At 38.7% G+C, this 27,671-nt stretch overlaps 1 protein-coding gene across 1 annotated transcript in view; it reads left to right on the forward strand.

The window, feature by feature from the left end:
- ST8SIA6 (ST8 alpha-N-acetyl-neuraminide alpha-2,8-sialyltransferase 6) overlaps window positions 1-27,671 on the forward strand; it is a 145,908-nt gene that overhangs the window by 73,518 nt on the left and 44,719 nt on the right. The window contains exon 3 of the mRNA XM_088025531.1: window positions 2,402-2,491. Within this exon, the coding sequence (XP_087881657.1) occupies window positions 2,402-2,491 (90 nt within the window). The remainder of the gene's footprint in view (window positions 1-2,401; window positions 2,492-27,671) is intronic.

Here is a 27,671-nt window from a genome sequence, read left to right on the forward strand (position 1 = left end):
TCTACGGGGGCATAAACATTCAATCTATAGCATCCCTTTAACTACTTTATCGAGTAAAGATTTTTAAAAAGGAAACTCTAAAGGCTGGCCCTGCTGAAACCTCAGACCCTGTTTTTCCCCATGACTTCAGGCTCTCATCTTCACTTTACAGCAGATACTCTCATTTGCTTTCCGTGGATCTTCTGTGACTTCAGTTGGGCAAAACAGTTCTGACTTTTTATTAACAAAGATACTCTCCAATTTCAGGAAAGTTGTGGGACACTGAATCCTATTGGTACCTGCTTGCCACAGTTGCACAATTCAGTATTGCAAAGCCATCATAATTCAAAGCACCGTCGGCTTGGTAATTCACTTCATCAATGGTGCTGCCTGAATATTTAGAAATAAACAAATCCTTGGAAGGTACAACAATATATTCAGAAAGCACAGAAGGTCAGGCCTGAAGGCAGAGGAGGCAGAAGGAGGAAGGAGAGGGTGAGGAGGGAGGAGAACAATCCAATCAGGATAAAGAGGGATTTTTGTGAGCCTATAGGTGCTCCACGGACAGTGCTTTTAGAAAGCGTGTCTGAGAAGTATCGGAGGACTAATTACGAAGCTGTCTTGTGTCTGTCTTTACCTTCGCACCTCTTGCTCCCTCGCTTCCTATACCTAATTTATTACGAGGTCCTGTCAGTCTTACCTGCAGAACAGATCTCACTGTCTGTCAGCTTCTGACTCCCACTTTGCAATCGGGTTGGGCCTGTGCCTGGTTCTGGCTGGGCTGACGCACGTAGATAGAGGGTCGTGCTTTCCCGCGCCTTCTTCTCCTACCAGGCAGGTACGGAAGCAGGTTGTCGGAACGAGGATGCCGCGAGACCGAAGCTGTCTGGATCCCTAAATTGTAGGGAGCGCAGCTGCCCAGGAAAGCCAGCCAGCTGTGCAGGGGGCGTCTCCCAAGCAGGGCGCAGACCCTGTTCTGTAAAGCACCTGCCGACGGTGTGTTGTTGTCACATCATGTTCCATTATCGCCTGGCTGGGAAAACACACTGCCTTCCTCTCTCTCCTAACCAGCCCACCTTTTCAGCAGCCCTGCCTCGCTTCATTTCATTTCTCAGCAAAGTGAAGCTCTTCAAATGTACATAAGGGTCACATGACTCTCCTGCTTCCCCTTGTTATTAGGATGGATTCTCGACATGCTTTAGCAGGCCGGTGTGCTCAGACCCCTACTTGCTGCTCCTTCTTTTAGTTCCTCAGACACTCTGGGCTGCCCCTCTCCTGGGGCCTTTGCACCTGCTTTTTCCTCTGCCTGGGACCTTCCCCCAATCCCCAAAGTTCACCTAGCTCCCTCAGATTATCTTTGCGGTCTCTGACCTTCACAACACTGGCTCAGAGGCCCCCTCAGGTTGCAGAGGTCTCCCTGTTATACACTCCGCTGTGGCACCCGCTGCTGTTTTAATGATCCCAATCACAGTTCATCATTCTGTATTCATTTGCATGGTTCTTTGTTTGAGGAATAGCTTTCTCCCCCACCAGACTGCATGCTTCACCAGGGAAAGGACCCTGTGTCTGTTTGATTTTCCTAAGCATCCTGGGCCTGACCCCTAGCCCATACTAGGTTCTCAGCAAATACCTTCAGGATGATTAAATAAATGCATTTAACGTTAAGTCAAGATTATATGCATATTTTTGGAGTCTAAGGAAAGTGACAGTGGACATTGTTTTGAGGATTTGTGGTGTCAGCCAAGGGGCCAGGTGCTTCACATTGTTTTCTCTATCATGTATATATCACAACAATAGCAGTATGAGGTCACACTTGAGATGTGGAAGCTCATGTCTGGAGTGGGATGAAGAAGCCCATGTGTGTCTTTGAGGCTCAGGAGGCTGCCCGACTCCATGATCCATTTCCTTAACTTGCTTTTTAATTTGGTTTCTTTCCAACTCCAGTTTTCCAAGTTCATGAAACAACAGCAACAAGCTCTTATATCATAGCTGTTATAATAATCAAGGGCCGGATTTATCTTCCTTTCTTTTTGGAGAGACGTATTGATCTCTTGGGTCTGCATGCTTCCTGCCAGAGACAGCATCTCTTAAAAATGAAGCGCTTACGTATGGAATGATTACAACTGTTCAGTGATGTGTTCACTGTAAATACTAACAGAATATGAAAACCTGAAAATACGAAGTCTTCCATCGAGAGTTCTTTCCTGTTTGACTTTACGGTGCAAACTGTTTTTTGTTTTTTTTTAATTTAGACCTGTCAGAGGTGAAAATATCAATTTCCTTTTCCATGGAGAAATCCAATAATAGAATGAAAATCGGACTTCATTTGGGCACGCTTTATCAGTTAAATCTGAATGTTGTTAACGTTATCTTATACCTCTCATTTTGAATCAATCTTTTTAAAATCTCTTTCATGGAACAGCACATACCTGTTTGAGAAGTCGCTCCAGCTGACAGAAACATGCAACAGACTGCAAGACGGCTTTCAGACTTTATCTAGCAAACTAAAAAGGTCAGTTCTACTTACTACATTTAATTTCATTTTTAAAAGAAGAGTTTTGTATTCAAAATATTTTACTTTGAAACCTTTTGGAAAATGAGACTGTGTTCACGCTCAGGTTTCACCTTGGGCTCTGAGAAGCTTTCTGTGGTGAGGAGGGTGGAGGAGGGGTGCACAGTGCAGACCAGGACCCGTAGGGACTCAGTTTATCTGTCCTTGGATCCGCATTCACTGAAAACTCCGTGTAGTTGTACTGGCTAGACTTTTATAGGCCTTTAGTCTTTTTGAGGAGCCTGGAAGCATTCTCGATGCTATCCTAGAAAAATGTACACTTGTACTGAATCGCTTATAATTCTGGAAGGGTAGCAGATTCACCCCTAGTTCTAGCTGTGGCTCATCTTCCACTCCCCGCCCCCCCCACCAGCTTCCAATCCTGTATTTTAGAGTGATCCCTGTACCATCTTCTTCATACTAGCGAGGGAAATCGAAAAGCTCCAGGCTTGACACATGGAAGAGCCCCTGGATGGGAGTGGTACTGCCTTGACTTACCTGGGAGAGTGGAGTCTGACAGTGCTGGACGAAGGGTGTGCGTGTAGGCCGGGGCGGGGCGGGGGGGGGGGCTGTGATTACACCTGTCATCTTCCTCAAAGGAACTAAGCTGAGTTACATTTAGTATGAATTATACTCAGACCTTGTAACCCAGGATCTGCGAGGCGGGTCTCCCCAGAGAGGAGCACATAGATTATCCAACTTTTGGGGCATAAAAGGGAAATGTCTTATAGTATAAATGTTTCTACTGTGTAAGGAACCCCACGGCTCTCACTTGGAGACCTCAGCTGCTATTCTGGGCCAGAGATGCATGTCCAGTGCGGGAAGACAGTACCAGGGTGACCACCCCTGACGTCCTGGGCACCTCTGCTTTGTCTGAGCCTCTTGACTGCCTGGCTCCTTGAAATTATTAGGGAAGCCTGATATTGAGTACGATCTCTGATTTGAGTTCATCTGGTTTGACCATCCAATCTTGTATGTTAGCCCAGTTTATTACAAAAGGATAGCCCTAATAAAATTTTGGTTTTCTTTTCCTTAAATTCCAACTGAAGGACCCTTATGCTTGTCAGAGAAATCCACCGTGCTGTGTGCCTTCCGTCCACCACACCTGATCTACTTCTCTCCCTTCGCTACAGTTTAGTCTGTGCCTTGCCTTGCCCTGGAATGTTGACCCCCGAGGCCTTCATCAGTACACTCCTTGCTCTTTTGTCATCTAGTTTTGTTTGGATTTGAGCCAGAGGGGAACACCAGAAGGAGAACAGAATGAGGGGGAAGGCAAACATCTTTCTTTGTGCTGGTGCTGTACGTTAACTGCCTCCTTGACCAAAGGAAAGTGCTGCATCTTAAATGAAGGTCATGACTTTTGTTCGGCATCTCTTTCTCTCCTTCCCTCTGCCTTCATTCTCTCCCTGGACCCTTCAGCTCAGGAATAAGCTGTTAACAGTCCCCTGACATTGAACTTGGATTCCACTACATCCAGCCCAGGCCTTTTGAAAAAGTTCCTTTGTGAAGCGCTTCTTAAAAGACACAACTGAGTGGGGTATCATTCCTGCCAGGACCCGTGCTTACCATAGATTGGCTAGAAGAAACTCTTGCAAATGCGTCTCTCCTTGCATGATAAGTTCATTGAACTTTGGGGTGGACTTAAAGTAGTTCACACATTACAGATGGTGCAACACATCTATTTTGATCATGGGGTAGCTGATGTTTTGTTTGTTGGGTGTGGGGACTACAGGTCTTTCTCAGAAACTTTCCCCAGGGATCTCGAATCCCAAACCTACTGCAGGTTCCCTGTATCAGACATGGCGCAATGACGTGTGAAAAATAAAACTTGGCAAAATTGGTCCTTGCTCCACCATACCCTGTGACAAGCTGGTGGGACTCCTTGCCTGACGTGAGACTCCGCACGTGAAAGTTGCCTTCAGCGTTCTCCCTGACATGAACTGCTTTTGCTCCCCGAAGTGACAAAAGTCTTCAATGTAAGGATGATCCATAGCTGTACTTTGGAGCAAAGCCCTTGAGTCAGCATGGGAGAGAATTCTTTAATCGTGGAAAGTCTTTTTTTTTTTCCCCCCAAGGACAGAATTTAACAACTTTATTACAGGCATCAACAAAAATGGTTAGCTGCCGTGTGCTAATGAGAATGTCTGTGCCTATGCCCTCATGTTTGCTCTCGCACTTTTTTTCTGTTGTTTTGGATTTGGTGCTGAGACCTCTTCTTGGCTGTTCTTTAGGGGGTTGCATTTCCATTATGCACACAATTTTCAACTAGCTCACATAATTAGCCTGCGCTGGTATTCTGTTTGCAAAGGTCTAGAGAGAGCAAGCATGAATTGTCCATTGTTATGAAAGTGTTATTTTGCACACAGGAGATTAATTTTTTCAGTTGTATAGTCTATTGTCAGGAGTTGTGTGTTCTGCGACTCAGTGCTCTTACAGACTTACAGGGGATGGTCAGGAAAGCCATTCAGTATGTGGTGATAAAAAGTAATTTCATTTTCTTAGAAATAATTATTTAGCTCTGTTTTTGTCATGGTCTGGTAAAGACTTAGAATTTTCTCTTTCTTCAGCCAATTTGTCCCTTTCGGTTTGCTAAAATAGTATCTAGGAAGACACAGTTAGAGTGGAGGGAAACTGCTCTTTTTTTCCTTTGGTCTTTAGTACATTTTTATTTATTTTTTATTTATTTTTTTATTTTTTTTAAAGATTTTATTTATTTATTTGAGAGAAAGAGAGAGAGAGAGAGCACATGAGAGGGGAGAGGGTCAGAGGGAGAAGCAGACTCCCTGCCGAGCAGGGAGCCCGATGCGGGACTCGATCCTGGGACTCCAGGATCATGACCTGAGCCGAAGGCAGTGGCTTAACCAACTGAGCCACCCAGGCGCCCCGGTCTTTAGTACATTTTTAAATAAAAGAAAATTAAACCATTGCCATTTGGAGGACAGCAGGCTAGGGTTCTGGGATCACAATTCTTTATGTCTAAGACTATGAGCTCCATGGACGTGGCCCTATCCCATTGCCTTGCTGAAGCCGGAGAGTGTAGGTGGTTGCAGTACTCTCCTGTTCCCTGGCTGGAGCAGGTGAGCGTGAGTGGCCACCATATTCTCCTGCACACAGCCAAAAGCTAGCATGCACTCACAGACAAGGCACTGTCCCACTATTTCTGAAACTTGTGGGCACACATTGTCAAAACATTTTCCTGCTGCCTTTCTGAAGTCAGTGAGTATGCCCACCCCCAGCACTAGCTGTCCAGTGGGCATGTGCAGTCCACATAGGGAACACCCTTTGATTGCCTGGTCAAGGTAGCCAAGGGGGCTGGAGTTCCTAAATGTCCTGGAAAGGTAACAATTCAAAGAACCGTTATTGGCAGGCCACTACACCCAGGGCAGTTCACAGACAGCAGACTGAAACACAACCTGTCTTCCTCTGAAACAGGCCTATTTACTTAGCCTGGAGCTTCAGCCTGAGGGACAGGCTTTCGATTTCCCACACATCTGGATGCTGAGGAGGTACTCCCAGGGAATGTAAGCAGGGAGACACTATCCTTGTGCACCACCCTGGCCTCACTACAGCTTGATGAGACCTCCCATAGAAGAGGTTATGCGCTTGTCTGGAGCCCCAGTTTTTGCACTCGTGTCCACAGGACACCTCTGGAGCCCCTGGTCTGGAGGCCAGCAGAGATTATGGTTGTGGCCCTATAGGGGTGTATATATTTGCATACTTTAGAAGCTGCTGCCTGAGGGCCTGTTTTCCAGTCAGCCTGAAAGTAGTGCTAAATGAGATTCCTCCCCTTGGAACATTCACAGTTCTTGGCACACTCTTAAAGACAGGGACATATCAAGAATAAAGCGTGTGGGTTAGACAATCACAAAGGCTCAAGAGAAAACCAGGAGCTAGGACAAGGTCGAACAAGAATGTTCATCACCTACACAAGGCCACTTCTTAAGACAGAGAGGTAGTTGCTTCACCTAATACACAGAAACAAACACACACAGTCAAGCAAACTGAGGAAACAAAGAAGTATGTTCCTAATGAATGAATAAGACAAAACCTCAGAAAAGACCTTAATGATATGCAGATAAGTAATTTACCTGGTAAAGAACTCAAAGTCATGGTCATAAAGTTTCTTACTGAACTTGGGACAAACACAGTGAGAAGTCTAACAAAGAGTCTGAAAATATGAGAAAGTACCAAACAGTAGTCTTGGAGCTGAAAAATATAATAACTGAACTGAAAAATACACTAGAGGGGTTCAACAGTAGAGGAATGAAGCAGAAGAATGGATCAGCAATGGAGTTCACCCCAACAGAGCAGCAGAAAGAAATGAAGAAAACTTAAGAGACCTATGAGACAACATCCAGTGGAATAGCATTTACATTATACGGGTCCCAGAAGGAGAAGAGAGAGAGAAAGGGGCAGAATACTTATTTGAAGAAATAATGGCTGATAATTTTCCTAACCTGGTGAAGGAAACAGACATCCAGGTTTAAGAACCCAGAAATTACAAAATAAGATGAGTCCAAAGAGATCCACACCAAGACACATTATAATTAAATGTCAGAAGTTAAAGAGAAAAATCTTAAAGGAAGCAAGAGAAAAGCAATTTCCCATTGTTACATACAAGGGAAACCCCATAAGGCTATCAATAGATTTCTCAGCAGAAATTATGCTGGGCCAGAAGGGAGTGGCAGGACATATTCAAAGTGCTGAAAGGAAAAAAATCTTCCAACCAAGAATACTCTACCTAACAAGGTTATCATTCAGAATTGAAGGAGAGGTAGAGCTTTCTAGAACACAGAAGCTAAAGGCCTACTACTATTAAAGCAGCCTTGTAAGAAATGTTAAAGGGACTTTTTTTTAAAGATTTTATTTATTTATTAGAGAATGAGAGAGCACGAGAAGGGGCAGGGTCAGAGGGAGAAGCAGACTCCCCGCTGAACAGGGAGCCCAATGTGGGACTTGATCCTGAGACTCCAGGATCATGACCTGAGCCAAAGGCAGTCACTTAACCAACTGAGCCACCCGGGCGCCCCATTAAAGGGACTTTTTTAAGCTGAAAAGAAATGGCACTAATTAATAACAAGAAAACATGAAAGTAAAAATCTCACTGGAAAAAGTAAATATACAGTGAAGGTAGTGGGTTAATCACTTAAAAAACTACTATGAAGGTTAAAAGACAAACGTAGTAAAAATTCAAACTCCAATAATTAGTTAAGGGATACATAAAATAAAAAAAGTAAAATGTGACATCAAAAACATAAAACATGGTGGTCATGGAGTAAATGTGTAGAGTTTTAGAATGTGTTCAAATTTAAGCTGCTGTCAACTTTAAAACACACACATAAGATGATACATACATAAGATGTTATATATATAACATATATATGAGATATATATGAACCTAATGGTGATCGCAAAGCAAAAATTATGGTAAATATATAAAAGAAAATGAGAAAGGAATTTAAATGTAACACTAAAGAAAGTCATCAAACCACAGGGGAAGAGAGAAAGAGAAGAAGAAAGGAACAGAGAGGAACCACAAAAACAACCAGAAAACAATGAACAAAATGACAGTAAGTACAACCTACCAATATTTACTTTAAATGTAAATGGTTTAAAATCACCAATCAAAAGACGTAGAGTGGCCGAAGGGATAAAAAAAGGAAAAGACACATGTATATAGTGCCTATAAGAGACTCACTTTAGAAGGAAGGCCACAGGTAAACTTAAAAGGAAGGGATGGAAAATATATTTCATGCAAATAGAAATGAAAAGAAATCTGGTATAACTATATTCATATCAGACAAAGTAGACTTTACAACAAAGGCTGTATTAAAAAACATAGAGAGGCACTATATAATGCTAAAGGGGTCAATGCAGCAAGATATAACATACATAAATATATATGTACACCCAACATAGGAGCACCAAAATATATAAAGCAAATATTAACAGACCTAAATGGAGAAATTGACAGTAATACAATACTAATATGGGACGTTAGCACCCCATGTACATCAGTGGATAGATCATCCAGACAGAAAATCAATAAGAAAACAGTGGCCTTAAATGACACATTACACTAAATGAACTTAGATATATACAGAACATCCCATCCAAAACCAGCAATATACAGATTCTTCTCAGATGCACCGGGAACATTCTTCAGGGTAAATTACATATTAGGACACAAAACAAGTCTCAATAAACTCAAGAAGACTGAAATAATATCAAGCATCTTTTTTGACCACAGTGGTATGAAACTAGGAATCAATTAACAAGAAGAAAACTGCAAAAACTACAAATACATGGAGATCATCATGTTACTAAACAACTATTGGGTCATAGAAGAAATCAGAGAAGAGATTTTAAAAATACCTAGAATCAAATAAAAACAGAATTATGACATACAAAATCCTATGGGATGCAACAAAAGTGGTTCTAAGGGGGACGTTCATAAGCCTACCTCAAGAAACAAGAGAAATCTCAAATAAATAATTGAACTTTATATGTAAAGGAGCTAGAAAAAGAAGAAAAAATGAAGCCCAAATTTAATAGAAGGATTGAAATGATTAAAGATCAAACTGGAAACAAATGAAACAGAGACTAAAAAGACAGAAAAGATCAATGAAACCGAGCTGGTTCTTTGAAAAGATAAAAAAAGACAAGCCTTTAGCTAGTCTCATCAAGAACAAAGAGAGAAGGCTCTAATAAGATCAGAAATTAAAGAGAAGTTACAACTGATACCATAGAAATACACAGGATTTTGAGACTACTGTGAAAGGTTATATGCCAACAAACAGGACAATCTAGAAGAAATAGCTAAATTCCTAGAAGCTTACAGTCTTCCAAGAGTGCATGATGAGAAAAATAGAAGATCTGCATACACCAATCACTAGTAAGGAGATGGAATCGGTAAACAAAAACCTTGCAACAAAGTCCAGGGCCAGACAGCTTCACTGGGTGAATTCTACCAAACATTTAAAGAAGATTTAATACCTATTCTTTTTGGACTCTTCCAAAAAATTGAAGAGGAGGGAACACTTCCAAACTCATTTTATGAGACCTTAATGCCAGACCAGGCAAGGACAGCCCCAAAACAGAAGAAAGAAAATTACAGGCAATATTCCTGATGAACTTGGATGCAAAGATCTTCAAAAAAAATACTAGCAAACCAAATTCAGAAATACATTAAGAGGATTATACACCATGATCAAGTGGGATTTATTCCAGGGATGCAAGAATTGTTCAATTATCTGCAAATCAACCAATGTGATATACTACATTAACAAAATGAACAATAAAAATCACATGATATCTCAATAAATATGAGAAAAGCTTTTGACAAAATTCAACGTCCATTTATGTTAAAAACTCATAGCAGAGAGGATATAGAGAAAATATACCTCAACATAATAAAGGCCATATATGACAAGCCCACAGCTATTATCATACTCAAGAGTGAAAGCCTGAAAGCTTTTCCTCTAAGATCAGTAATAAGACAAGGATGCCCACTCTCCCCAATTCTATTCAGCATAGTCTTGGGAGTTTTAGCCACAGCAGTTAGGCAAGAAAAAGAAATAGAAGGCATCTAAATTGGAAGGAAGAGGTCATTAAAACAGTCACTGTTTGCAGATGACATGATACTATATATAGAAAACCCTAAGGACTTCACCAAAAAACTATTAGAACTAATAAATAAATCCAGTAAAGTTGCAGGATACAAGATTAATACACAAAAATCTGTTGTGTTTCTATACACTAATAATGAACAATCAGAAGGAGATACCAAGAAAACAATCCCATTTACAATTGCACCAAAAAGAGTGAAATACATATAAATGAATTTAACTACGGAGGTGAATGACCTATATTCTGAAAACTATAAGACATTGATGAAAGAAATTGAAGAAGACAAAAATAAGTGGGAAGATATTTTGTATCCCTGAATTGGAAGTTAATATTTAAAATGTCCATACTACTCAAAGTATAGATTCGTCATAATCTTTATCAAAGTTCCAATGGCATTTTTCACAGAACTAGAACAAATAATTCTAGAATTTATATGGAAGTACAAAAGACCACAAATAGCCAAAACAATCTAGGGAAAGAATAAAGCCAGAGGTATCATGCTCCCTGATTTCAAACTATACTACAGAGCTTTAGTAATTAAAATATTATTATTTTGGCATAAAAACAGACATATAGATCAATGGAATAGAATAGAGAGCCCAGAAATAAATCCATGTATATGTAGTCAACCAATTTCCACAAAGAAGGCAAGAATATACAATGGGGAAAGGACTGTCTCTTCAACAAATGGTGTTGAGAAAACTGGACAGCTTACACACAAGAATGAAGCTGGATACTATCTTACATCACACACAAAAATGAACTCAAATGGATTGAAGTTTTGACTATAAGACCCGAAACCACAAAACTGCTACAGGAAAACAAGTGGTAAGCTCTTTGAAATTAGTCTTGGCAATGTTTTTTTGAATCTGACTCTATAAAAGCAACAAAAACAAAAGCAACAATGAACAGATGGGGCTACATTAAGCTTCTGTGTAGCAGAGGAAGTCCTCATCAAAATAAAAAGGCAACCTGTTGAACAGGAGAAGATATTTGCAAATCATATATCCACTAAGGGTTGATGTCCAAAGTAGATAAAGAATTCATGCTGCTCAATAACAAAAAGAAAATCCAATTTAAAAATGGTCAGGATCTGAATAGACATTTTTCCAAAAAAAACTTCTAGATGGCTAATAGGTATAGGAAAAGATGCTCAACATCACTAATCAGAAAAATGCAAATCAAAGCCACAGTGAGATACCACGTTACACCTGTCAGAATGGCTATTATCAAAAAGACAAGAAAGAAGCTTTGGCCACATATGTAGAAAAGGGAACCTTTGGGCACCATTGGTGGGAACGTATATTGATCCAGCAGCTGTAGAAAACAGTATGGAGATTCCTCAAAAAATGCAAAATAGAACTACCATATGATTGAGCAGTTACACTATTGGGTATGTATCTGAAGAAAATGAAAACACTAATTCTAAAAGATACATGCACCCCTATGTACTTCACAGCATTATTTCTAGTAGGCAAGACATGGAAACAACCTAAGTGTCCATCAGTGGGTGAATGGATAAAGTGTGCTACACACACACACAGACACCCATATGTGTGCACACATACTCACACTGGATACTACACAGACATAAAAAGGAATGAAACGTTGCCATTTGCAACAACATGGATGGGCCTTGAGAGTATTATGCTCCAAAATAAGTCAGAAATAGACAAATATCACATGATTTCACTTGTGTATGAAAAACAAAACAGAAGAAAACCCAGAGACATAGATGTAGAGAACAGATTGGCGGTTGTCAGAGGGGAGGGGGGGGTTAGGTTGAAATGGGTGAAGGGGTCAAGAAGTACAAAGTTTCAGTTATAAAATAAATAAGACACAGGGTATAGTGTATGGTATGGGGAATACGGTAAATAATATTAACTTTGGTGATAGATGATATCTCGACTTATTGTAGTGATCATTTCTCAGTGTATACAAGTGTTGAATTGCTATGTTGTACACCTGAAACTGACATAATATTGTATGTCATTTATACCTCAATAAAAAAAAGAAAGCTCCAGAGAGCTTGTTCACAGTTTTGTCTCTAGTGCCTATCACAGGCCTCAGCACAAAATAGTTGCTCAGTGAATATTTGGTGAATGAATGAATGAATGAATGAATGAATGAATAAATATATCTCTTAGGTCTTCGAAGAAATATATTTTGTCTACCACCTTTAATTTCTAGCTCTGAAAAAATTAGCCATAGATCCATAACTTCATCTCCTTTTGAAACCAACGTTATTTTTCTCTTTCTCTTAATTTGAATCTCTGTTTTTCCATTTTTCCTTACCTCATCCTTTTCTCTTGAATATTTCTCTGGGTTTTTCAGTTAGGGTAGATGAACTGTTCTAACAAAACCTCCCAAAACGCAACACTGCAACACAAAATTTTATTCTTTTTTATACAGTGTTCAATGTAGGTACTCCTTCTTGATCAGGCAACTTTTCCTTTGAGTACTGACTCAGGGATTCTGGCTCCTTCCATCTTATGATATAGCCATCTTCAATAGACGATCCCAGGCTTGCTGTTGAAGAAGATGCTATGGAGAAAGTATCCATGACTTGGAGGGGACAGACATCACTTCTAGTAACATCTTATTGGCTGGAACTGGGCCCACCTCCATGTTTGAGGTCATGCAACTAGTTTTGACCCATGAGTGGTGTTGGTACATGGTAGGCATCAGGTCTGTATTACCTGGCTGGGAACCTGCTTGCAGCACCAGTTATATGCTGTAGAAAGGAAATACCAATCCATGGTGGTCAACCAGATGTTTCTGCCACATATATATTAAATGGCTCTATTATTCTCATCATTCTCTTGGCTCTTGGCCTCTAAGGTGTTTCTTAAAGTTAGAAGAAAAGATTTTTTTAAAAAACAACAGCAGTCTCTTACATCTCTTGAACTTGAGTAGTTTATATAATGTCTCTATTGAAAGGAGAGATTTAGAGATCTTTTCAGGAACTGAATGTAAGCCATTGCCTTGCAACTTCCTGTGCCATCAGAGGCATGAAATATTCACTTTCATTCAGAGCTTTTTGGGGGGTAAGATTCAAACTCTCAGAATTAAGATTTGGAACAACACTTCCTTGCATAGGCTAAGCATGGTGAGTGTGTATGTTTGATGAGCTATATCATACAGTACCATTTAAAATAACTGACAACAAGAGAATTTTCTGAAAGGTATCATCTCAATGGGGCACCATAAAGATGCTAGTTAGAAAGCACCGTTTTGCAGGGTGAATGGCAAAGTGAGTTGAAGACTGGCCCAGAATGTTCTTCACTATTTATTACCTTGGAGAGTACAACATGACCTGAATTGCAGTTTGAAAAGAAGAGGTAAAAATTATGGTAGATCAAACCTCAAAAAACCCGAATGTGAGCATATCACTTGACAGTTTACTAACAAAGCAAGTATTCCTAAATTTCATGTTGTCTAACAGGAAAGATGATTTTTGGTCATGTGCAAGATTTTCTTGGCATAGGATGATGTATGACTGGTTTCTGCTCAGCTTTAAATCTGTGGTGCTTTCATTGCTTCTTAAAATGATACACACACTTTTATTTGTCTTTTCACCTCTGACCCTTTAACTTGCCTTTTTAGATCAGATTTAAGGGCTCCAAAATCTAGCACTTTTTTCTTTCGTTGGTATGAAGATCAGAAAGAAGTTAACACAAAACAGCCATTTGTACCAACATGGTACATTTTTAATATCTTAGGAAATTTCTCTTGGTAACTAAAGCAGTGCTCTGTTTGTTGACATAAGATTTAAAGTTGGGGCAGATGAGCTAATATCACGGCTTTGAAAGAAGTCTGTGAAACTTTTTTTACATTTAGGCCAAACAATTAGGCCAGGTCTATTAAAAGGTGATTTAACCATCATTCTGTACCTCAGAGAGTATATAAGAAATAACAATCATACAGTTTAAGAAATTGAGGGAATAGTCTCAGATTCTTCAAATCGATATACTTTTTTCTGTTCTTACCAAAAACATGTATGACTTTTATTTCTCTACAAAATCTATTGTCTCGGTTTAAAGATTAAACAGTGGGACAATTACTTGTTTAATGTTAGGCAACCAGTTAATGAAAGGGTGGGAAAATAAAAGATTGTGTGTGTGGATGGGGGGTGTTGATGCTGGAAAATAATTAGCATAATCCTGATCTGAATTCCTTAATTAATACTTGGTAAGAGTTGCTTAGTAAATCTTTTTTGCCATGCTGAAGGTTGAAATAGTGTGTTGTTTTATTGTAAGTATTTATCAGTGGAAACAAAGCTGAATTTGCCCTCAGAGGAAAATTAAAATGCTGACTTTCTAGTTATGCTACAATGTTGATTACGTATTCACATCAGAAGCCTTCATTATACTTGCTCAAATAACTAGTCATTTGAAAGGAACCTTTAATAGACAATGACAATAAAAATAATCAAACTTATTTAAGGTTATTAACTAATTGAAATTATTTCTAGTTTTAGAAGTGGTCGGAGAAAGAAAGCAAATCTATTACTTTTGTCCAACATTTTCAAAAATATAGCAGGTAATGTTAAAAGTGTAGTTTATTTACTATTTACAGTAGCCAAACTCCCAAGATGGTGCCCAGCGATGGTCTCTTGGTATCCACACACTTTCCCCTACCTCACTGAAGGGGGCTGCCCTGTGTAACCAGTTAACAGTGTAACAGTACAGCAGAAGTAACAGAGTCTGACTTTCAAGGACAGGTCATAAAAGAATTTGATAGTTCTGCCTTACCATCTAAGATTGTTTGCTCTGGGGGAAGCCAGCTACTGTGTCTTGAGGATATGGAGAGGTCCACGTGTCAAGGAACTAAGGTCTGCCAACAGCTAGCCCCAGCTTGTCAGTCATGTGAGGTGAGCTTTCTTAGAGGTAGATCCTTCAGCCCTGACCAACCTCTTGACTTTGCAGCTTAAATGAGGACTGCTGGGCCAAAACCACTCAGCTAAGCTGCTGATGAATTCCTGACCTTCAGAAACTGTTTAATAATAAATGTTGATTATTTTTTTAAGTCAGTAAGTTTAGGAGTAACTTCTTATATGTCCACAGATAACTAATATACTATTCAATTCATAATCCTTTGCATGATTATATTTTATCATAATGACTATTGTTATTGCCAAAGTTATTAAACAGTGATAATTTAACAACTACAACTTTTGTGAGCCTTCTATATGCAGGGTAATTTAAATGCATCCATAGTCCTTGCAGTTTATTTTTTCAGAGTAGGTTACATTATTCTAATTACACAAGTGAAAAAAATGAGCCCAGAGGGTTTGAAGGGCTTATAGCACATCAGACAGTTACAAATGGCAGAACTAGGATTTGGATGAAATTTTGACTACTTTGTTTTCAGTACCCTATGGTACTACTCTTAATGAGAGCAGGATTAACAGTCTCAAATATAAGACTTTATAATATAAAACATTTGACTTTATAATGAGCAGCTCCTCAAAAGCAATCCATCTCGAAAATACTATACACTTTCTTCAATTTTTGATACTTACTTTACTTAAGCTTCTGAAATGTAAATAGTGTTAATGTGGCATTATCTTGCACAGCAGGTACCCTAATTGCAAGTTTGGAGTCAATCTGGCTTCTCTTGGTAAGAGCATGGCTGATGGTTAATTATTGGCATAGTTCAGAATTAATATCTGAAACCTTTGGGTGTTTCTGTGTTCTAATCACATATTAAATTTCAGTTTCAGAAACACACAACAGCTTCTTTGTGCTCAGCACTGGACAGGTACAGTGACAGTTTCTCTCAACCTAGAGGTGAACATTTTCAAAGGATGTGTGGTTGAGAACTCTTGCACAAGAAACATGATGATAATAGCAGCTCACAGTATATTAAGAAAGTCAGACATATTAAGAAAGTCAGAATACACTGGCTTCTCATTCTTCTTTGCGGATTCCTCATCTCCTCTCACTTTTGACACTGGAGTGCCCCAGAACTCAGTCCTTAGGCCTCATTTCTCTTCATGCTCAATCCTCAAAGACCATATTTAGTCTCTTGGGTTTAAATGCCATGTACATACTGATGATTTCCAAGTTTATATTTCCTGTCTGAACCTCTTCCCAGATTTGAATGTTCCTTTGCCCAGTCAACACGTCCCTGAGATGTCTGTAAGGTATTTCAAACCTTAGACATCTTGCAGGATCTCCTGGACTTTCTCCCAAAGGGAAATACTTTGTACTCCAGCACTTTTCTCAACTTCAGTTAATGCTAGGTCTGTTCTTCCAGTGCTCAGGCCTAAATGCTCAGAGTTATTCTCAAGTCCTCTCATTATCTGTCATTAAATATCATTGGCTACCTTCAAATCATTTGTAGAAGCTGATCATTTCTTACTAATTCTGCCAATTCCACCCTGGTCCAAGCCATCTTTATTCCACTCCTGGATTATGGCAAACATATCTTAATTGGTCTCCTGCTCGCTCTCTAAGAGGCTTTTCTCAACAAAGTATACAGAAGAAACCTTTTTAAAATATAAGTCCAATCAAGTCACTTCTCTACCCCAGTGTCTTCCCATTTCACTCAGCATTAAGGGCAAAATTATTACAGCAGCCTTCAAGGCCCTTAAAAGCAGTTCTCACACAGATATGTATTATATTTGCCAATAACAGCACAAAGGAGGTCAGGGGGAACAAAGCTGTTATTGGGCCAAGGAAATGACAACAGATGGTAAAGTAATAATTATAACAATGTGCAGGTGGGTTTATAACATGAATAAATGTAATATTTTATAACAAAATTTCCACAAAAGGTGGGGAAAGGGAATAGAGCTATAAACTATAAGTAATATTTTATATATCAGTGCAGTTAAGGTAGTATAAATTGGAAGCTGATTCTGACAAGGTAAGATGTGTATGGTAAGCCCTAGAACAACCACTAAAAGATAAAACTTATTAAAACATTATTTTATAAAATATTCACTTAAGGCAGAAGAATGCTATAAAGAAGAAGTAGAGGAACAGAAAATACATGAAACATAAAAACGAAGAGTTAAATGACAGCGGTAAGTCTTAACTATATCAACAATAACATTAAGTATAAATGGGTTAAATCATGTAATCAAAAGGCAGAGATTATCAGACCAGATTAAAAAATAGGATTCAACCATGTACTATCTACAGAAGATATACTTTGGATTCAAATTTACAAATAGATTGAAAGTAAAAGGATGAAGAAATATAAAGCATGCAAAGAGCAGCCACAAGAAAGCTGGAGTGGCTAAACTGATATCAGACAAAATAGACTTTTAAAAGAAAAAATATTAATAGCAATAAAGAGGACTATAATCCTAAAAAGAGCAATTCAGTGGGAAGATTTAATAATTATAAACTTAATAACAGAGCACCAAAATACACAGAGCAAAAACTGACAGAAATAAAGGGAGAAATAAACAGTTCAATAATAATTGGTGACTTCAGTACCCTATTTTCCCTATTTTTAATAGTCAGTAGAACAACCAGACAGAATATCAACAAGAAATGGAAGACTTGAATGACACTGTACACCAAATGAGACCTAACAAACTTCTGTTGAATACACCACCCAACAACAACAGAATGTACATTCTTCTCAATACAAAATATTCTCCAGGATAAATCATATGCTAGGCTATAAAACCTAAAATAAATTTAAAAGGATAGAATTAATACAAAGTATGTTTTCTGACTACACTGTAATGAAATTTGAAATCAATATTCAGGAAAAATTTGAGAGAAACTCATAAATATGTGGAAATTAGATAATTCTCCTAACTATGCACTGGGTCCACAAAGTAATATAAAGCAAAATCAGAAAATACTTCAAGATGAATGAAAATAAAGACACAGTATATAAAAATTTATGAGTTGCTGGGGGTGATAACCAGAGTGTACCAAATTTCATTTTGAGGTGATAGTATGTTCTAAAATTGACTGTAGTGGTGGTTGTATGTATCTGTGAATATTTAAAAACCAATGGTTTGTACCCTTTAAGTAGGTGAATTATATGGTATATGAATTACAGTTGACCCTTGAACAACATGGGATTAGGAGCACTGATCCCCCTCCCTGTGCAGTTGAAAATCCATGCATAACTTTTGATTCCCCCAAAACTTAGCTACTAATAGACTACCATTGACCAGAAGCTTTACTGATGCCATAAACAGTTGGTTAACACATATATTATATGTTATATATTTAATATACTGTATTCTTACAATACAATAAGCTAGACAAAAGAAAATGTTAAGAAATCATAAGAAAGAGAAAATACACTTACCGTATTGTTCTGTATTGAAAAAAAGTCCATGTATAGGTGGACCTGCACAGTTCAAACCTGTGTTGTTCAGGGGTCAACTGTGTACCTCCATAAAGCTGTTAAAAATTTTAATGTGCCTACAAATCACTTGTGGATTTTATTTTATTTTTTTAACTTTTTTTAAGACTTTATTTATTTATTAGAGAGAGAGAGAGAGAGAGAAACAGCATGAGGGGGGAGAGGGTCAGAGGGAGAAGCAGGCTCCCTACTGAGCCAAGAGCCCGATGTGGGACTCGATCCCAGGATTCCGGGATCATGACCCGAGCGGAAGGCAGTCGCTTAATGAACTGAGCCACCCAGGTGCCCTGTGGATTTTATTTTAATATATATTCTGATTCTGTAGGTCTGGGATAGGGCCTGAGATTCTGCATTTCTAACAATCTTAACCATGTAATGCCAGTACTGCTAGTCTGAGGTCCATACTTTGAATAGAAAGGCCTCTACCATCAGATTTCTTGTTACCTTTCTGACCTCATCTCTTGCCACCCATAAGTGGATTCCTGCATGACTCATGGGTGATTTCCAGCCACCCTGTACATCTTGTTCCTCAAACATACCATGCCTGCCTTTCCCTCTGGCCTTTGCACTTGTCATTCCCTTTGCCTAGAATGTTCTTCCTATTTCCAACCCATGTACGTGCATGGCTTCCCTTATCACTTCTTGAAGTCTTTGCCCAACTCTTACCTACCTAAACTGCAACCCTGTTTCACACACTTTCCCTCCTTTCCTGCAGTATTTTTCCTCATGGTACCAAGTACATAGTTCTTCAACATGCTATTAATTTACATGTTATTTGTTGTGTTAGTTTGCTAGGGCTGCCGTAACAAGTTGCCATAGACTGGGGCTTCAGTTTACAACAGAAATGAATTTTTGCACAGTTCTGGAGGCTGGAAGTCCAAGATCAAGGTGTCAGTAGGTTTGGTTTTTTCCTAAGGCCTCTCTCCCTGGCTAGCAGGCAATTACCTTCTTGCTGTGTCCTCATGTGGTCTTTTTGCTATGCACGCCCCATTCCTGGTGTCTCTCTGTATATACAACTTTCCTTTTGTGGTAAGAACACCAGTCAGATTGGGTTAGGGCCACCCTAATGGCCTCGTTTTAATTTAATCCCCCATGTAAAGGCTTTATTTCCAAATACAATCCAATTCTAAGGTACTGGGTGTTAGGGTTTCAACATATGGATTATGGGGAACATAATTCAGCTCATACATTTGGTTTATTGTCTGTCATCCCCTATTACAATATAAATTTCCTGAGAACATAGATTTTTTAAAAACTATCTTATTTTGTTCACTATTGTATTATTGGTCCCAGAACAGTACCTCACGGATAGGAGATTCCCTATAGGTATTTACTGAGTAAATATATGAAAATAAAAGTAGTGCTGTAGAGATATATACTAGACACAGGGTGGTTGCTTATGTGAGTCAGAAGAATTTAAAGGCAAAATGTTAATAGTCATTCATATATGGCTTAAAAATCTTACCAGGTATACTATCCATGTTAGCTCCCTCACTGTTGTAACTCACTCTAACTATAGAATGGAACTCTTAAGAGATGGAGACACTGAATTTATTGGTTCTCTTAGATCCCTTGCAATATATGGAATTCTAGTTCAAAAATTGGTCGTATAAAGTCACTGAACTGTTTTTTTCATCTTTGGCAATTCCCGTATATGTCTGGAGATTTCTTTCTATGAACTTGGAAAGTAGATCATCATTTTTTCATCTTCAAAAGTCTTGTGATTTTGTTTTGAGAGGAAATAGGAAAATCTTAAAGAGCAGTTTCCTTCTTTGTTTATTCATTCTTTCTGTCCTGGTGCTGTGTTTGCATGTTGCAGATGTTCATAAAGGAGGTACTGAAAATTATGGTTTTTGTTTTTCTATGAGGTACTGCTTGATTTGGGCATTATATCAAACTAGAGTAGCAAAGTAAATTCACATACCCCAAAATAATTCTGAAAATAACATCATGAATGAATTTTCGTTCGTGCTATAAAATTCCTTTTTAACCTTCCAGATCTACTCGCTACTCTTTTTTATTCTTGCTGCATGCTCCACAAGGCTGACTTCCTTGGGCTACATTAGTTGGACTCTCATAACCTTTGGCTTCTGGTTAGGATTAGTCTATGCAAATCACTGGCAGGAGAGTGGAAAGTGGGAGGAGAGAAAATTTGGAGTGTTTGTTCTTTCAGTTGCTCTCTGTGGGCTTGGTTTAGAGATGACACATCCTCTATCAAAGGCCATCACCCTTGTCCAGTGGTCCTCTTCTGTACCTCCAGATACAGCGCTTTCCGGGCAGCCTATAGACTTTGGGTGGTGACAGCTTTCCTACTCCATCCCTGTTGCTGGCCTTAGAGTGGGCTTCACCAATCTGAGTCCCTTTTCCTATGCCACGCCCCACCCCTTTGTAAATAGACACCCCATTCCCTCTTGGTTGTCTAACGTCAGTCACTGTTGCAGGCTTTCCTAGCATGTGTCTTACACATGTAATTAATATCAAAACTCCAAAAGTTAATTGCCTAGGGCAGAGAAAGTGTTCCTATCTGACTTTTTCACATATGGCAGTTTGGAGATTTCACTGGAGCCGTGAAGAAGAACATTGGCATTTTTAGGAATTAATTCTGGAGGCTTTTTAGAATATTTAACTTGGCTGTGTATGGAGTGTATGGAGAAAGTAAAAGTTTAAGATCCCTTTCTCCTATGCCAATTGACAATAGCCACAGCATTCTAAACTGAAGCTACTATCATGTAGAGTTGAAAACAATGTAAATTGAATTCTTCTACCTTTAGTGGATCAAATGTCATTACAATATATCTGTATTATTCATAGCTCAACTCAATCTACCTTCTGTATACTTTTTTTGTTAGCTGTCATACATTCATCATCCATTTCTTTAAAAAGTTTTGCCCTGTAAAAATGATTAGCTGTTTTAACTGAAAATCTTACAGCATTATACTTATTTGCAGCATTTGGTTTCTTGTAGACCTGAGCTCTTCAAGGGTTTGGTAGAAACTAGCTACAAAAAACTGATCTATACGGAACACCACTTAGAAACCTCTACTGACTTAGGGGCGCCTGGGTGGCCAGTCGGTTAAGTGACTGACTCTTCATTTCAGCTCAGGTCATGATTTCAGGGTCATGAAATCAGGGGTTTCATGCGTTGGGCTCCCTGCACGGTGAGGAGTCTGCTTGAGATTCACTCTCTCCCTCTGTCCCTATCCCTACTTGCATGTGCACTCTTTTTCTCTATCTCTAAAATAAATAAATAAATTCCTAAAAAAAAAAGAAGAAACCTACTGACTTAATATTATTGGGGTTTCCCCACGCATTTCCACAGACAAAAAGGTTGGCTTTCACAATGAAGTGATGTTATAGGAAACTAAATCAGTATCTCAGCAGCTTAAATGGGATTAATAGATGAATATCTTCAAGATAACTTCTAGGTGTCTAATAAGTACCCAATAAGTATTTAATGATTACATGAATTAACTGGAAGTTATATAGGGCTTTTAAGAAGCCCTATTTATATCTTAACTGAGATAAAACTAATCATAGCATGTGGGTCTTTATCTCCAAAGAGAAGTTTCTAGAATATTTTCAATTTTAATATATTTACTCAGTGTCATTTCAAATGTTATTTATAATTTGTATTTTATTTCGAGTGTTATTGATAATGATTTAAATAGACATTATTTATTCTTTGGAAAATAACTTGCTGCATTATTTAGTATGATTTATTGTATGTCCTGGGACCAGCAAATGTTTCTGACGGGATTAATTTCAACTTCATTATGAAAATAGATGAGATGCAGTGTGATACATTGGAAAGAGACCCAGACTGTGAATCAAAAGTCATGTGTTTAATTCTTAGCTCATCCACTTACAATACAATATTGAGCAAGCTGTTCATCTTCTCAGAATTTTTTAGTTGTGCCATCCATTAAAATGGAGTAATATCATAGAGACAGTTATCTTTCAAGAGTGGGGGCTATCCTTTGTAACTGAAAACCAAGTATAAATGTAAATTTGCAGAAAGTATGATGTGATTTAGAGCATTTTACTTAACAAGAGAGGTTTACAGAGACGCATTTCTCTCATAAGTTAGCCCACACTTGTGGCATACGTGTGATTTTTACCTTCTCAGATGGTTTTCTGCTCCAGCCCTGCTCCCATTTTATAAATCGTAATGGTAATTTTAATTTTCTAAAAAATCTGGTTGGTGATTTGTTTTTCAGTAGGAAAGAGCAAGTATGTAGAAAAAAATGCTTCTTTTCATATTCCTTATTCTTTAGTCTTCCCTTTGTAATGTTAGACGATGATGCTTCATTTCTAGAGTCAACATGCAAAAGATTCCCTAAACACAGCAACCTCAGGAAGTAAATAGCTTGAGTACTGTCTTCTGATTATAAAATGGCTGGGAACATTTCCTTTGTAATAAGTAGGTCTGCTATAATGTGTTTACTTAGTTTTAAATATCAGTGACTATAAAGTCAGAAGCCTTTCTATGCAGCTAACTTCCTAGTAAAATTAGATACATTATGATTGACATCTTTCAATATTAAGTTAAATTGGAGCCAGCTACAATTTGTTGGAGGATGTATGTCACTAAAACAAAAATGTTTTAAAGGCCCTATGTATTTTATAATGCACCTTTATCCTAATTGGCAATGGATGGTAATTTTAATGTTCTAACTTAAGCTTGATAGAAAGGCAAGAATGATTTCAAAATGACACAAACTCTGTTTTTCAAGGAATTCAAAGTAAAAGTATAATGTATTTTTTCTTTCATAAGAATTTGCTCAAAATCTTGGTGGGGATAAAATCAACTTTAATTTCCAAGATAACAGTTGCTATTTGATCGAATGTGATAGTTTTGTTTCCCTGAAGCTTGGGACCATTGTGGATCAGTCTTGCTTAAAGAGTGAGGTGTGTGGTGGCACCTGGGTGGCTCAGTCATTAAGTGTCTGCCTTAGGCTTAGGTCATAATCCCAGGGTCTTGGGATCAAGCCCCACATCTGGCTCCCCGCTCTGCGGGAAGCCTGCTTCTCCCTCTCCCACTCCCCCTGCTTGTGTTCTCTCTCTTGCTGTGTATCTCTCTCTCTCAAATAAACAAAATCTTAAAAAAAAAAAAAAAAAAAAGATGTGACAGCAAAATCTCATTTGGCCTTCTCAACAGGCCTCAGTAAGCCTCAAACTGGGGTGGGGAGGGAGTGAAAAGTTTTGAGCCGGGCCAACAGGTTGTCTAATTGCGGTGAAGTATACAACTTCAACAACTTGCTCAAGGGAGAGGAAGCCCTGATTTGTCACATTTGCCAATGCCTGTGGTGTAAATACTCCAACCTTGGCCAATTTCAAGCTACCACTGGTTTAACAATTTAAAAAATTTGATCATACTAAGTATCTTTTCTGACCATGATAGTATAAAACTTGATATTAATTACATGAAGAAACCTGGAAAATTCACAGATATGTGAATATTAATCAGTATGCTACTTGAACAACCAATGGGTCAAAGAAGAAATCAAATTTATTAAGACTTGTTTTCCGGCCTAGCATTATGTATCTTGGAAAATGTTCTAAATGTACTTGAGAAGAATGTATAATCTGCTACTTTGGGATGGAATGTTCTGTAAATTTCTGTTAAAACCATCTGGTCTAATGTGTTATTTAATGCTTATGTTTCCTTGATGATTTTCTATCTGGATGATCTATCCATTGTTAAAGTCCCTTACTATTATTGTATTGCTGTTTATTTCTCCCATTAGGGTATGTTAATATTTGCTTTATATATTCAGGTGCTTCTGTGTTGGTTGTATAAATATTTAGAAATGTTTTATCTTCTTTTGGATTCACCCCTTTATTATTATTCAGTGCTCTTGTTTGCCTCTTACTACAGTCTTTGTTTTAAAGCCCACTTTGTCTGATAAAAGCATAGCTATTCCACCTTCCTTTTGGTTTACATTTGCATGGAATACCTTTTTCCACCCTTTCACTTTCAGTCTGTGTGGTTCCTTACCTCTAAAGTGAGTCTCCTGTAGACAACATATAGATACCTCTTGTTTTTTCATACATTCAGCCACTCTGTGTCTTTTAATTAGAGAATTTATTCCATTTACATTTAAAGTATGTACTTATTGCCATTTTGTTCATTATTTTCTGGCTGTTTTTAATAGTTTCTCTCTGTTTCTTTTGCTCTCTTCCTTTGTGGTTTGATGACTTCCTTTAGTGATATGCTTTAATTCTTTCTCTTTTGTATATTTACTGTAGATTTTTGCTTTATGGTTACCATGAGGCTTATATATAAAAACTTACATCCAGAAGACTAATTTAAATTGATAACAACTTAAGTTTTATCCTATTATAAAGCTCAATATTGTTATTCTCCCCCCTCCATATCTTATGTTCCTCATGGACATTTTGCATCTTTCTTTTATATTATATATCCTTTAATTATGGTAATCATAGTTTTTTTTCCTCCTTTAACTTTCATACTAGCTTCATAAGTGATTAACCTACTATCTTTACTATATATTTACCTTTCCAGTGAGATTTATTAATATTTGTTCTTACTACTAATTCATGCTTCTTTTTTCAATGTTTAATCCCTCTAACATTTCTTTTAACACTGATTTAATGGTGGTGAACTTCTTTAACTTTTGCTTTTCTGTAAAACTCTTTTTTTCAAGTTTGAACGATAACTTTTCTGGATAGAATATTCTTGGTTGGAAGTTCTTTGTCTTTCAGCACTTTATATCATGCCACCTTCTTCTGGTCTGCAAAGTTTATGCTAAAAATTCTGCTTATAGTCTTACGTGGGTTCCCTTGTACATAAAAATTATTTTCTTGCTGCTTTTAATATTCTTTCCTTGTCTTTAACTTTTGACACTTTAATTATAATATGTCTCAATATGGATTTCGTTAGGTTCCTCTTTTTTGGAAGTCTCCAGGCATCTTGGATCTGTATATTTGTTTTGTTCCCTGGGTTAGGGAAGTTTTTAGTCATTATTTTTTTGAATAATAAGTTTCTAGCCCATATTTTTTTCTGCCCCTTTCTCTCTTTTCCTTCTGGGTGTCAAATGATATGAACGGTAGTCCATTTGATGTTGTTGCATCATTCCCTTAAGCTGTGTTCACTTTTCTTTTCTTTTTTTTATCCTTTATTCTTTTTGCTGCTCTGATTGGGTGAGTTCCACTGCCTGTCTCTGAGTTGGATGATCCTTTCTTCTGCTTCATCTAGTCTACTGTGGAACCCATCTAGTATATTGTTCTGTCCAGTTATTATATTCTACAGCTCCATGACTTCCACTTAGGACTTTCTTATATTTTCTCTCTTTTTTGAAGTTCTTGCTATGACTATCCATTCATCTCCCCAGTTCTTTGAGCATCTTTATGACACATTACTTTCAACTCTTTATCATGTAAATTACTTAGCTCCATTTCATTAAGATTTTTTTCTGAGGTTTTGTTCTTCTTTCACGTGGAACACATTCCTCTGTTTCTTAGTTTTGCTTGACTCTGTTGGTTTCTGTAAAGTAGATGAAACAGCCACCTTGCCCAGTCTTAAAGGAGTGGCCTTGTGTAGGATATGAACCTTGTGACTCAACCCTGCCCCAGCTCTTCATTGTATCTCAAACCGTTGTCTTGTCCAAGCAGACTGTTATAGTTTTCATCACCTCCAGTAGTTAAGTATGTGCCAGTACTTGTCAGTATCCCAAAGGGGAGGATCTCAACACCTAGATTCTCACTGGAGGCCAGAACCTCAGGCATCATCTTTTTAAAGTGTACCAATATATACAGTCCTGTGGGACTTTAAGCCTAAGCCCTGCCAGCCACCAGAATCAGGTGATCAAGAGGTGTCACCTGAGTGGCAGCCACAAATACCAGGGGTACCAGCCATATTAACCAGGGTACCAGACATGGAAAATTCCCTCCAAAAGATGCTGGCACTCTGGAGCACAGCAAAGTCTGGGTGTGAAGACAGTACCTCCCCTCAAGGACTCTGGAAAGGATTATAGTCAGCCCCCAGCTGCATGTTCAGTTAGAAGCCTGCCTCTCAGGCCACAGTTATGATGATCAGCTAATAGGTCTCCTTCACTAAAGTCCAAGTTCCTGGGCCTGTTGCCTCTTGCTGCGTCCTGAGGATAGTCACTGCTTACGAGTTCTTTTTCTGTTGGTTACAGTCCTGTGGGATCCATGAGTGACCCCACTGGTCACCAGAGCCAAGTCATGTAGAGGTATCCCCTAACAGCAGTCACAAGCATTGGGGTGCCAGGCAGGGATATGAGCTCCTTTCTGGCTGACACTTGTTGTTACAGTCCCATGGAACCAGGACTGTAAGCTTCCCTGGCTTCTAGAGCTGGGTAGTCAAGGTGGCGGCGGCAGAAATCAGGGCACCAGGTGTATGAAAGCTCCTTCTGGGATATACTGCTGCTCTGGAGCACAGCAGAAGGAGCATGAAGATGGCATGCATCAATCTCCATCCCTGGAGAATGGTCCTGTAGGCTCCTAGATGTGTGTGTTAAATTAGATGCCTGCCTCCTTGGCCTAGTGCTTTTATATAAGTAGGTGAGCCTCCTTCACTTTAAGTCTGGGGCAATCAGCTGCCATTGAGCTGGATCCTGGGGTGGGTGAGTTCAAGCACACAAGCACTTGAAGAGCAGTTTCTCAGATTGCTTCCATTTTTTGGGTCTTGGGACGTGAGCCCCACTGGTTTTTGAAGTTAGGTGTTTTGAGGGCTCATCTGTCAAGGGGATGTCTTAAAAGTGAAATGCACAACATGGGATTTAAACCCTTTGCTCCTCAGGGAGAATCTCTGGGTTTTGAGTTCATTGCTAGCTAGTTGCTAGTTGTGGGTCACTGCTTTGGGAATGGGGTTTATGGTGAGGTTGCATCCCAGCCTTTCCTACCTACTTTGACGTGGTTTCCCTCAATGTGTATTGTTGTTGTTTTAAAGATTCCATCCATCTATTAGAGAGAGAGAGAGAGAGAAAGCACGAGCCAGGGGAGGGGCAGAGGGAGAAGCGGGCTTCCCACTGAGCAGGGAGCCTGATGCAAGGCTCGATCCCCTGGAATCATGACCCTAGCTGAAGGCAGGCACCCAACTGACTGAGTCACCCAGGTGCCCCACAATGTGTAGTTGTTACTCAGCCAGCATTTAGTTTTGTATTTTTTTTTTTGTTTTAAGAGG

This window comes from Eumetopias jubatus, unplaced genomic scaffold (assembly GCF_037043125.1).
Source record: "Eumetopias jubatus isolate StellerSeaLion01/CBP00866 unplaced genomic scaffold, mEumJub1_p1.0 scaffold_8, whole genome shotgun sequence".
NCBI lineage: Eukaryota > Metazoa > Chordata > Mammalia > Carnivora > Otariidae > Eumetopias > Eumetopias jubatus.